Consider the following 13,341-nt stretch of genomic DNA (forward strand, 5'->3'; position numbering starts at 1 on the left):
TGAAGTTGTAATTTAGTATGTGCATCGGACATATTTGTATGATAATGTACATGAAACATATTTAGTGAATCAATTAATACAAATGAACATGCATCGTTTAAATATTATTTATTATACAAATAATGATAATTTAGACATCCATGGTTAAAAAAAATGTTGTTGTAGGTTTATTTTTTCATATAATTTCAAAAGCACTTGTAATATTCTTTTGTTTCGATAAAAATAAATAAAATAATATAAGAAGAAATTTCACTTCACTCATAATCTCTCATTTGAATTCCGAGGAAATTTCATTGCATGGTTCAAATTTCAACAAGTTTCGCTAAAATTTCGAGATTTCAATAAATTTCGAATGGTTTGTTGAGATTTCAATGGAAATTATGCTAGATGGAAACTGACTGCCATTTTGATTTTGAGCTTCACATAAATCAGAAATTTCAACGGAAATTTTGACAATTTCGTGGAAATTTAAGACCATGGCGACAACTCTACAGCTGTGCCAAGGCTCGCCTTCATCTATTTGCTGATGATGCACTAATTTCCTACATTAGAGGGACTTGCTTGTGCTCTGCATGCTCTCTCTCTCTCTCTCTCTTGCTACAAGTTTCCTTATCTTGTTTCTATTTTTTATTTTTATAATATTTGAAACACCTTGGTAAATTAATTATACTATTGTAATGTTGAGAAGATCTCAAGAAGTGAAGCCCGGGGAGGTGTGATGCGGCTTGTAGTTGGTGGCGGACGAGCTGTTGAAAGTTCTGAGGCTAAGGGAGCTGTTGTTGTTGGTGTTCGAACTCTTAGTGAGGGTGGTCGTGTTGGCAACTTTTCAAGAGAGCAGGTAAACAAATAGACATTCTTTTATTAGATTTCTCTTGGTACTTCTTTTTCAGGTGAACAAATATATTCTTTCGTTGGGTTAATTGACATATCCAAATGAGGTTTCTTTGTGTGTCTTGTTTATAAATAACATTCTCTTGATGGATATAACTAAAGATAAACTTCCCCAAATATTCCCTATATATATATTTTTAATCAGCCAAGAAAATTTAATAAAAGGGCATCAAGGGGATTCCACCCGAGTACTAACAAATAATAGGAATTCACCCACATTCCTGGGTGTCAAAAAAGTCAAGAATGTCTGGAGTATCAGTAAAAAAAGATCCACTCCGCCAACTGGTAGTCCAGTCTTTAATAACATGTAAGGGCGTAGACGATCCTTTGAAGGCTATCCCATTTCCTTCCCTCAAAACAATCCAAAAGACGGCAAGGGGAATGAGGGACAAAGCTTTCCTCTTTCCTTGCTTCAGCAGGTGCCTCTTCAAACCCAAGTTCTTCCACTGTTCTGTTGTAACCCTCTGCTGCCCGATCAGAGAAGTGGCCAAGTTCCAAAAATTTCTGGTCCAGGAGCGGCAGAAGAGGATGTGATCAAGAGATTCAGAATTTTCTGAACACATGAAGCACCTGTTAACTAGGAACAGCCTCCTTTTCTGCAGGTTATCAGAAAAAAGAATCTTTCCATGAGTTGACTCCCATGCGATGAAAACAACCATTGTAGGGGCTGCTTTTTACCAGATGGGCTCCCAGAGGAAGTTGTTGCTGGTTGCAGCTAGAGTAGTATTTATGTAATAACCTATTGTTTTTATCCAAGATTAGCTTGGTATCATCCACAGGAATTGTTCAAATATTGGATTTTGTACAAGCTTGAAGCTACCATAAGATTTTAAACTCGAACACCATGTGCTTCTTTGAAGATCATATTTTGAGCAGTGATTCCCATCCAAAGATGGTCCTTGCCTTTCATGGATCTCCAAAGCCATTTCCAATGAGGCCTTTATTGATCTTGACTTGTTCTTTTCTTATGTTTAAAGATGTGTTAGTGTGTGTCTAATTGCTATCTATTTGGTTCAAGGAATCAGCGTGGAAATCCTATTCCTAAGCATAGGATGCCCTTCCCATGGGAATCTAGATTACTAAAAACAAAGATGGGAATGTTTTGAGGAGTAAGTAGTTCTCAGGAAACCCAACTCTCGCCATGCAGCATTCCTGCAATGAACCAAATGCCAGCATTAAGGATTCCCAACTCACGTTCGTGGGGGAATTGTCAAGGATTCTTTGAACCAAACACTTAGTTAGGGTGATCTCCTTGATGAAAGGATGACTTGTGTTTATTTAAATGAGGTAGGACTGTATATTCAAATAATTTCAACTTCTTTTTCCTTCCTTTCTCAAACAAGTTTCATATCTTCCTATTGTTATTTTTTGGGCATTGATTCACATTTCATTCTGCTCCTCTATGAATGTGTTGACAAAAATATACTGCTGTGCGCAAATCTAGGTTTCATCTTGGAGTAGAATCTAAGCTAGAAGCCCAGAACTATTGAATGAAGCCTTGGAATCGAGAGGTTTCAAGACATGAAATAAAATCTTAGTAATCCTAGGAGGACAAATGAAGAAAATTTTAAACATGATGGTCAAGAAATTAGTATTAGTAGATTTTGTCACCTTGGATGTATTTTTTTAATAATAATAATAAAAAAAATGGCAGCTTGGTGCACAAAAAAACAAGCAGGGACTAGAAGTCCACCAAAAAAACAAAAAGAAAAGAAGAAGAAAAAAACAAAAACAAAAAATCGAACATCACACCATGAACCTAGGCAAAATTGACCAAGAAAATCCCTTTTCAGACCCTTTCCATCATAATTTAGCGAGCTCTTCAAATTCTCTAATTCCCTTGGACCCTTCAATTTACGACTTTAGCCACCATCCATGCGAACCTCCTCTCCTCCAATATTACTGAACTTTAAATCCAACTTATCCAAAAAATCTTGAGCCTCTAAGTGCTCCTTCGGAATTTTCTTTATAGGAGTTGGCAATATTCCATCCCTTCGCTGTAAATTGTTGACCAAAGCATCATATTCAAAAATACACACTTACTGCAAACCTTCCAATGGTGCAGGTTGAATGTATGATAAATCCCCTACATCGTCGCAAGAATAAAAAATGTACCCATATTGTTTTCGAGTCTCATCCAACAACCACCGTATAGAGCCATATTCATTAAAATCATCACTTTCTGAGTCTAAAAAAAATCCCCCATTTCTTTACTTTCTTTTTTTTTTTCTTTCAATGCTACACCCGACCACCTCCTTTGTTGGAGAGTCTTCCACTATTTTAAGTTCTTCTCCAGGGTCTCTCCTTAAAAATTGTCCCTATCACATTAGAATTTTCTCCTCATCAAACACCTTCCTCATCTTGGCACCTATACAAGCTCTCTAATAGTACCCGCATCAGGAAGTGTGCATCGTACACCGAATCGTACCCGACATTGAAAAACGTGAACCAAATATCGAACTGTACTCGCATCGGGAAACGCGCACTATACATCAAAAAGTGTGCCACACATCGAACCGTACTTGACATCGGAAAACGTGCACCGTACTTAAAATCGCATATTAGGAAATGTGCATCGCACAGTGAACCATACCTGACATCAGGAAACGCGCACCGTACATCGAGAAAACATGCACTGCATTGAAAAACGTGAACCGGACATTGAACCATACTTGACATTGAGAAACGTGCACTATACATCGAACTGTTCTTAACATCGAGTTACGTGCGTCGTACATCGAATCGTACCCAACATCAAGAAATGTGCATCGTACACTGAAGCACACATTGAGAAGCGCGCATCGAACATCAAATCGTACCCGACATCGAGAAATGCGCACCGCACATAAAATCATAGTTGACACCATATAATGCGAATCGGACATCAAATCATACTCAGCCTCAGGAAACCTGCGCCGTACATTGAATTGCATGTTGAGAAATGCCCAACGCATACCGAATCGTACCTGACAGAAGGAAACGTGTGCCGTACAACGAATCAAACCTTACATCGAAATACGTGCATTGTACATCAGGAAACACGCACAGTACATCGAATCATACCCAATATTGAGAGAACATGCACAGACATCGAAAAACATGAACCGGGGATCAAACCATACTCATCCTCGGGAAACGTGCACCGCACATCGAATTGCACATCCAAAGATGCGCAACGCATACCAAATCGTACCGACATCGAGAAAAATGCGCTGTACCTCAAACCGAATTCGACATCGGGAAATGTGCGCTGTACATTGAATTTGACTTGACATCAAAATACATGCATCGTACATTGAGAAACGTGCATCATACATCGAATTGTACCCGGCATCGAGAAAACATTCACCAACATCGAAAAACATAAACCGGGCATCGAACCGTACCTGACCTCAGGAAATGTGCACCATACATCGAATTGCACATTGGGAAATGCGCAACGTGTACCGAACCGTACTTGGGGTCGAGAAAGGATCGAGCTCGACATCGAGAAATGTGCGCATCAACAAACGTATGCATTGGGAAATGTGCACTTTTGGAAAACGCGTGCATCGGGAAGCGTGCACTTTGGGAAATGTGTACGTTGAGATACATGCACCACGACTTGAGAAGCGTGTGTATAGGGAAACATGCACATTGGTAAATGTGCACATTGGAAAACATGCATTTAAAGAAGCATGTGCATGGGGAAACATGCGCATTGGGTATCGTGCAGCTTGGGAAATGTGCACATTGGGAAGCGTGCGCTTTGGGGGAATGCATGCCTTTGGAAGCGTACACATAGGGAAACGTGCACATCGAGGAATGTGCACATTAGGAGGCGTGCGCATTGGGAAGCACTCGGCTAGTAAACGTGCGCATTGGGAGTGTGCACATCGAGAAACACACACCATGACGCGGGAAGTGTGTGCGCTGGGAAGCATGCGCATGGGGAAATGTGCACCTTGGGAAGTGTGCGCTTTGGGAAACATGTGCAATGGAAAATGTGCACCTCGAGAGGCATGCGCATTGGGAAACATGTGTGCATCGGGAAGCATGCACTTCAGCAAACGTGTGCATCAAGAAATATCCACCTCGAGAAGCGTGTGCCTTGGGAAACGTGCCCCTCGGGAAGGTTTTTTTTTGTGTTTACCTTTGGGGGTGTAGTTTTTTTTAGGAGTTAAAGGGTACAAATCTAGAGGTAACACTAGTTTAACTTTTTGGGTTCACCTTTTAAGGTGTAATTTTGTTTAAGAATTTAAGGGTACGAAGCTAAGGTAACACCAGTTTATCTTTTTGGGTTCACCTTTAAGGATGTAGTTTTGTTTAAGAGTTTAAGGGTACAAATCTAGTGGTAACACCTGTTTAACTTTTTGGGTTCACCTTTTAGGGTGTAGTTTTTTTTAAGAGTTTAAGGGCACAAATCTTGAGGTAACACCAGTTTATTTTTTTGGGTTCACCTTTTAGCCTTTTCTAAAATGGATCACTCTAATGACCAGTTTCATATTTTAAATGATGTTTCTAAAGCCCAGGAGGGAGATGGGCATTATAATGAAGGCCAAGGGGTTTCTTGTAGCAGCTATTTAAGGGTAGAGGAACCCGAGAACATACATGAGAAAAATGTGAGGACAAGTGGGGTGGTTGTGTTGAGAAAGGAAAATTTTGCCAAAGAGCAGATTGAGGAAAATCTTATTAATGGTTCAGGCCAAGAGGTAAATACTTATGGGAATTTACTTAATGGAAATGAATGTAAGTCAGTTACGGTTATGAAGGTTTACAAGTGCTGATCAGCTAGGAAGTAGGGGAAAGATAAGAAAAATCTGCTTGTAAACAATTCTATGAATTCAAACTTACGGGGAGGGAAAATTCTTAAAAATAGATGATGAGGGAATTTTTATGTTGTGGAAACTCAAAAATGTTCTGTGGTTGATATGGAGAAAAGTGTGAATAAAATTTGGGGGGAGAAAATATGGGAGGTTATCTCAAATAAGGATGGTGATTTTGAAAGTTAATTGTTGGACGAGATACACAAAGATCTAGATTATGGGTTGGATTCATCTGATGTTTTGGTGGATATTACTTATGTGCCCCCTTCTCTGCTTGAAGGTTTAGAGGATGTTTTTATCTTGAGGGGTAGCTGGATGAGAGTTTGGTTATGAGTAATCAGTGTAAGGATGGGGTACTATCTATTCCTGTGGAGAAGATTAGTGAGAAGAATGTTGCTATGAATAATCAGCGTATTGATGGGATACTACCTCCTCCTGTGGGGAAGATCAGTGGACAAGATGTTGTTGTTCAAAGTATTTTGGATAAAATGGGATTGTGGATGACTGGTCATGGACGGAATGAAGTTCGATTGGATGGAGCTAAATGTAAATCTAATAAAGTTCAACAGGAATTAGTAAGGCTCCAAAGTTCTGTCAATTACAAAGGGAAGGGTTTTAAGAGGGCTTTTCTTAATTAGGATTTTTTTTTTTGTTTTTTTTGTTTTTAATTATTTTTTCCTAGGCTTTTTAACTTATATTTTTCATTCTTTGTTTTTGGGTTTTGAGGATCTCTTGTCCTCCCTTAGCTTTGTAACTATCTTTATTCTCATTCTTAATATGTTTCTTTTGCTATCGAAAAAAAGAGAGAAAGATTGTTGTGATGTAGAATAACTTCAAAATTAAAAGAAAAATTCTATAAGATGGTGACTAAACCATGTGATAATTTTAGAACATTGGATGACTAAAAACAACATATCCAAATTGTAGATGTGTTTGAAATGAGAATGTATAGATCTGCAATAGGCTAGGTGCAGTGCTTGGAGAAGATTAAGGATTGGCAGTTGAGATGGTTTGGGCACTTGCTACGTAGTCAAGTAATACTCCAGTGGGAGTGATTTAGTTAGAGGTTGTAGGAGTGGTAGGGGTAGACCTAGAATAACTTGGACTAACAGAGGAAGAAAGATTTTGACAATGCTTCAAATTTTTGAGGATGTTTTCCATGGATCGTGCAGAATTACAGAAAATTATTTCTTGTAGCTGAACCCATCTAGTGAGACTTAAACTTCGTTGTTGTGCCTTTTTTTTATATTTTTGGGTGTATATTATTCTCTTCTGCAGATTCTTCTATGGTGTTCATTTATGAAGCAAATTGGATATCATAAATTTTGATTATTTCCCATTACCTATGTTATTAGAGAAATTCAAGGTCAATATGTAATAGCTTCAAAATATGGTAATTAGTTTCCCATTCAAATCTTTTGTGTTTCACGATTTATAAATGTTGCCTATGTTGTGAGCGACATTCAAGTTCTAGACATATTATGCTTTGAAACATGTTACTTTCACATTCACATTTTTTCCCCAGTTTGGTTTGGTTACTGCACTGCTATTTCAGCATGTAGTTATTACTAGCTAATTAAATGTTTATTCTTCATTGTTGGAATAGTTCCCTGGCTGGTTATGCTGGTGGTGACTCACATGTTAATATGCTTCTCCAGGTAGAGCTTTTCTGCGTGAATCACCTGATAAATTGCTCTTTGGAGTCCACTGAGGAATTCATATGTATGGAGTTTCGTTTTACTCTAAGGGATAATGGAATGCGTGCTGCATTCCAGTTGCTTCATATGGTACTTGAGGTAACAAAATTCTCTTACTTATCCTTTCTAGCAATCTAGTTTATTTATTTATATCTAATTGACATAATTAACCAAAACCTAATTGCTGCTATAATGTGCAGCATAGTGTTTGGCTAGATGATGCATTTGATAGAGCAAGACAGTTATATTTGTCATATTACCGTTCCATACCTAAAAGCTTGGAGCGTTCAACTGCTCACAAGCTTATGTTAGCAATGTTGCATGGAGATGAGCGGTTTGTTGAACCCACACCAAAATCACTGCAAAGCTTAACTCTGCAGTCTGTAAAAAATGCAGTGATGAATCAGTTTGTTGGTGATAACATGGAGGTGTGCAATTTTCATTTGTTCATTTTTCTGATGAACATCGTGTGTGCATGTTAGGTTTCTTATCATATTAAGGCTGCATTTATCTACTCTTAGGTAAGTATTGTCGGGGACTTCTCAGAAGAGGATATCGAGTCTTGCATTCTTGATTACCTGGGAACCGTGACACCCGAAAGGGTTCGTAAGACAGAGGATGGATCCAGCCCCATTACTTTTCGACCTACTCCATCAGATTTGCAGTTTCAGCAGGTGAAAAACTCTTACTATTGATACTCTGATAGTTGGCGTTTGTCTTTTGGCATCATAAAAATTGGCTTGTCTAAGTGTTTTGGTTCTGTTCCTTGAACCATGTAAACTATCTAAATGATTTGCTTTTTGACAGGTTTTCTTGAAGGACACTGATGAAAGAGCATGTGCATATATTTCAGGCCCTGCACCTAATCGTTGGGGTTTTACTATTGAAGGAAAAGACCTGTTTCAGTCTATTAATAATCTCTCAACAGTGGATTGTGAGTTTCTGAATCGTAATTTATTGTGGTTTTCTAGTTATTTGAAAAAAAAAAAACTCATAATTTATTTTTGTTGATCCATTGTTATTAAAATTATACAAGAATTATACAACTTGATTTGATTCACTAGTTTACAGATTTGCCTATAGTGGGCTAGTGAAAGTAAGCAATTGAACCATGAATCGTACAGTCCTCGATGCAAATCTTACCTTTCACAATTCGGTAAACAGCTGAGTTAGACCTAGATCCAGCAGATCCAATTGATTCCTAGTCAAATTCAACTATCCAAGCCATTATTTTCATAATCAAAGGCCTTGCAATCATTTTTGAATGGCCTCTACAATTTGAATGAACAAAATCCACTTACCTTTGAATTTGTTCCAATAATTTAGGTTCAGGGTTTCTGATGCGTAAGTTTAAAAATCCAATTAGGTCATCATTTGTTTGATTCTATTTGACAATAGTTCACTTGGAAGCTAGTGTTTGGATGTAAAGGTTTTTTATATTTCAAAGGCATATTATTTTTTTTATTTTAACTTTCTACTACATATAGATAATATTTTACAAGGGATACTAACATCTGAAAAAACGTCCATAGAGCTGATTTAAATGGACACATTGGGAAGGATAATATAGGTTATGACGGGACACAGTGGACATGGGACATGGAGATAAAAATGAGGCCGATGATAAAATTTTAGAATTTTCCATGTTTTACAATTTATTTATATTGAATACTTGCTTTATAAAAAGAGGAGCACTTAATAACTTTCAAAAGTGGGCAATATAAAAGCCAAATAGATTTCTTCTTAACTAGCAAGGGGGATTGTCTATCTTGTAAGGATTGTATAGCTATTCCGAGTGAAAGTTTGGTTACACAGCATAGAGTCCTAATATTAGATATACATAATAAAAAATGGAAGAAAAGAGTATAGTAAATCAATACAAGAGGACTAGGTGGTGGGACTTGAAAGGAGAAAATATAGTAAAATTCAAAGATAAAATGATCGAAGAGTGTGATTAGACAGTAGGAGGTAAGGTAGATGCGAATACTGTTAGGAATAAGATGGCTAACTCTATCATAAAGATAGAGAAAGAGGTTTTAGGTGAGTTTAAAGGAAGATATTTGGATGGTAAAGAAAGTTGGTAGTGGGATCAAAAAGTCCAAAAAGCTGTTGAGATTGAAAAAAACAAAAAAAAAAAAAACGAAAACTAGTTTAAAATTTGGAAAAGTTGTAGAAATATAGAAAGCCTTGAAAAGTATAAAAGGCAAGAAAAAATGCAAAGAAGACCATTAGTGAGCTAAAAATAGAGCTTATGATATCTTATATAATAGATTAGATACAAAAAGAGAAAGAGGCATCTTATAAACTTGCTAAAGCTAGAAAGAGAATGCATAGATTTAGGTAATGTAAAATGTATAAAGGATGAGAATGACAGATTTAGGTAATGTAAAATGTATAAAGGATAAGAATGATTATGTCTTAACTAGAGAATAAGACATAAAAGAGAGGTGGCGGAGATATTTTGATAATTTGTTTAATGAAAAACAAAATGAAAAGTTGAACTTGGAAGTGACAGATAAGGAAAAATCTAGAAATATGAGATTTATTTGTAAAATTAGAGTCATTGAAGTTAAGATGGCTTTGAAAAAGATAAAAAATAGGAAATCAATCGGAGCAAATAGTATACTAGTTGAAGTTTGGAAATATTTAGGGGACAAAGGAAGTATATGGTTAACTTATCTATTCAACATTATTCTAAGAACCAAGAAATGCCGGAGGAATTGAGGAAAAACACGTTAATACCTTAATACAAAAGCAAAGGCGATATTCAAAATTGTAATAACTATTGTGGAATTATTGTGAGTCATACAATGAAACTTTGGGAAAGGCTAATTGAACAAAGAATAAGACTAAAAACGAGGGTTTCGAATAATCAATTTGGTTTTATGCATGGGACTTTGGCAGATCGAAAATTGAGCCTATTTATTTTTTAAGAAAATTATTGGAAAAGTTTAGAGAAAAGAAGAAATACTTGCTTATGGTTTTTATTAACCTTGAGAAAGCATATGATAGAGTAGTTAGGGAAGTTCTTTGGTGGGTCTTAGAAAAGAAAGGGGTATGTGGTAGATTTACTAAGGTCGTTAAGGACATGTATGATAGAGCGATGAACAACATTACTTCTAGGAAGGGAATATAGAGATTTTCCAATCAAAATTGGTGTACATCATGGTTCTACTTTGAGTCCTTATCTTTTTACTTTAGTGATTGACGAACTCACTAAGAATATCCAAAATGAGATCCCTTGGTGTATGTTGTTTGCAGATGATATTGTCTTGATTGATGAAAGTAGAAGTGGAGTAGAATCTAAGTTAGAACATTGGAGAATCACTTTAGAGTCTAAAAGTTTTAGGATAAGTGGAAATAAGATAGAATATATGAAATGTAATTTTAATAATGTAAGGAGTAGTGGAGAGAAGATTAAAATTGATAATCAAGAAATTAATAACACTTAACATGTTTTGTTGTTTTGCATCTATTATACAAGCGGAAGGGGAAATTGAAGAGGATGTAATGGAGGAGTGCGTTAGGCATGCTTTATGATTGTAGAATACCCTTAAAATTAGAAGTTATATAAGATGGCTATGAGGACAGCTATGCTCTATGGTTCAAAATGTTGGGAAACTAAGAAACAACATGTATAAAAGGTAAAAGTTTCTGAAATGCGAATAGAAAGTGGATGAGTGGTATAACATTAAAAAATAAATTAAGAAATGAGCATATATGCAATAATCTAGGCATAGCACTGATCAAAGATAAGATAAAGTAGAGGCTGCTTAGTTGGTTTGGGCATTTGAGACACAAGCCTAGTAATGCACCTATGAGGAGGAGTGAGTTTGTTGTTGTTTTTGACATGAAATGGGGTAGGGGGTTAGCCTAAAATAACTTGAAATGAGAGAGTGAAGAAGGATTTAATAGCTCTTAATCTAGTAGAGGAAAATGCTCTTGATTGGGTGAATCGGCGGCAAAGGATTCATGTAGCCGACTCCACCTAGAAGGACTTAAGACTTCTTGTTGTGTGTGTGTGTATATATATTTAACATATATGGATATGCAGCTTGTAGGCATAGCACCGTAGAAGATAAGATAAGAGAGGCACAACTTAGATGGTTTGAGCATTTGAAACATAGGCCAAGTAGTGCTCTAGTGAGGAAGAATGAGAAAGAATCTAATAGCTCTTAAGCAAGGAAAATGCCTTGGATCATGTGAATTGACAGAAAAGGATTCATGTAGCCGACCCCATCTAGTGGGACTTAAGGCTTCTTCTTCTTCTTCTTCTTCTTCTTCTTCTTCTTGTATATGCATGTAACTTGCAACTGATTTTAGAATTTGTGCTGAATCTTACAATTAGACTCAATATTGGTTCTCAACTTACAAAAATTAAGATTTCAATGCATGATTCATATCTCAATTGGACAACTATGGGTCGTCTTTCTCTAAAAAATGGTAAATAGCTGTATTTTCTTGTCTCTAGTAAATTGTAGTCCCTTTTTTTTTGACAGTGGAAACACCCATGGTTTGACTGATGTAAATTTTTTTTTAGAATTTTCTACGCACAAAGAATCAAGTTCTTACAAGGTATAAATGAAGAAAAAATGAAAAAAAAAGAAAGATTTTTTTCAAATGTTTTTCTTGTCAAAAAAAAAAAAGGTATATTAAAAAATGAAGGAAACACAATCAAGGGAGGACAAGAAATCCTCGGCAAGAAAAATAAAAAAAACAAAACCACAACAAAGAGTGGGGGAGAGGCAGTTAAAAAAAATAACGGAAGCTAACAAAGATATCCCCTTTTCAACCCCTTGCCAATCATTAATAGAGCACTGCAAATTCCCTAATTCACGCTGTTCCTTCTTTCCGTTATTTTTAAAACCGACCTTACGTGCTTCTTTGCCTGTTGGGTTGAACAACAAACCCATTCATCCAATAGTTCTTGTTCCTCTAAATCCTTCTCATTAGACCACAGAAGAACCAGGGGTGGGGAAAATACCAGCTTTGGTCTGTTAATTCATCCATCTTTCCTTGCTTGTTCCGTCATCTTCAAATATAGAAACACCCTATATACCGTGTGGAGGAGATGGAGGTACATAAGAAATATCACTAAATAAATCAAAAGAATCTGATGATGCTTACCCACATTGGTCACGAAATTCATCTAAAAGATCTCATCTTCAATGGTATCTTCATAGGGTCTAATTTGACTTACAATTGCAGATGCTCTAGTGAAAAATTCGTGTACATCTTTTTCTTTCATGGCTAATCATCACAAGTAAAATTGCTTTCTGATATAATTTCATTATCAGATGCATTGCTCCATTCCTTTTTCTCCTATTAGAATTTTCCTAAGTTCTATCTATAAAAATTACCATGGCCATCTCTTCTCAACCACTTATTTACCTGCCCGCCTGCTCTGTTGTCAGCAGAAGAATTTCTTTTTTTCATGCCCTTCTTTCCCAGCATCCTGTGAGAGTAAATCGTGGAATATGCTGACATTCCCTTAACAAGAGCTTTTGCCAACTCATCCAACCCAACCATGCTAGCTCGTCCAGCTGCCTGATCAACAACAATGTTTACCTCCATCAGTCCATCTGTCCTTCCTGCTTTTCTTGAACTTCTGCTTGACCTCCAACCTTTAAAGAAAATCCTTTAAAATCCTCAATAGCATGCAAAACATCCTTTGTACCTTTAGTTGGCACACTCAACAAAATTTCATGAATACCATTCGAACCCTTGTCGTCTGCACAATTTCCTCTCCATCTGCACAGTGTCTGATGCTGGAGCTGCCGCACTCACTCCCTTTGAATCCCTTCACCCTATCTGCCTTCACTGAATCCTGCTTAAGAGATTTTTCTGAAATCCCTTTCCCATCCCCTTGTTGCAAATCCTATTCAAAAGTCCCCTTCCCGTTACCCTGTAGCAAACCATCTTGTGCCTTTGAAAGATCCTTGACATTT

At 36.7% G+C, this 13,341-nt stretch overlaps 1 protein-coding gene across 5 annotated transcripts in view; it reads left to right on the top strand.

Annotated features, from left to right (window-relative positions):
• Nucleotides 1-13,341, top strand: part of LOC131162992 (stromal processing peptidase, chloroplastic) — a 94,923-nt gene that overhangs the window by 63,191 nt on the left and 18,391 nt on the right. For all 5 annotated transcript variants that reach the window (XR_009138893.1, XR_009138890.1, XR_009138891.1 and 2 more), the window contains exons 14-18: nucleotides 689-838; nucleotides 7,355-7,492; nucleotides 7,594-7,821; nucleotides 7,915-8,067; nucleotides 8,201-8,327. Coding sequence is in view for 1 of the 5 variants with exons in the window: in XM_058119653.1 (XP_057975636.1) it covers nucleotides 689-838; nucleotides 7,355-7,492; nucleotides 7,594-7,821; nucleotides 7,915-8,067; nucleotides 8,201-8,327 (796 nt within the window). In the remaining 4 variants the exon portion in view is untranslated. The remainder of the gene's footprint in view (nucleotides 1-688; nucleotides 839-7,354; nucleotides 7,493-7,593; nucleotides 7,822-7,914; nucleotides 8,068-8,200; nucleotides 8,328-13,341) is intronic.

The sequence above is a fragment of the Malania oleifera genome, chromosome 8 (genome assembly GCF_029873635.1).
Source record: "Malania oleifera isolate guangnan ecotype guangnan chromosome 8, ASM2987363v1, whole genome shotgun sequence".
In the NCBI taxonomy this organism is placed as follows: domain Eukaryota; kingdom Viridiplantae; phylum Streptophyta; class Magnoliopsida; order Santalales; family Ximeniaceae; genus Malania; species Malania oleifera.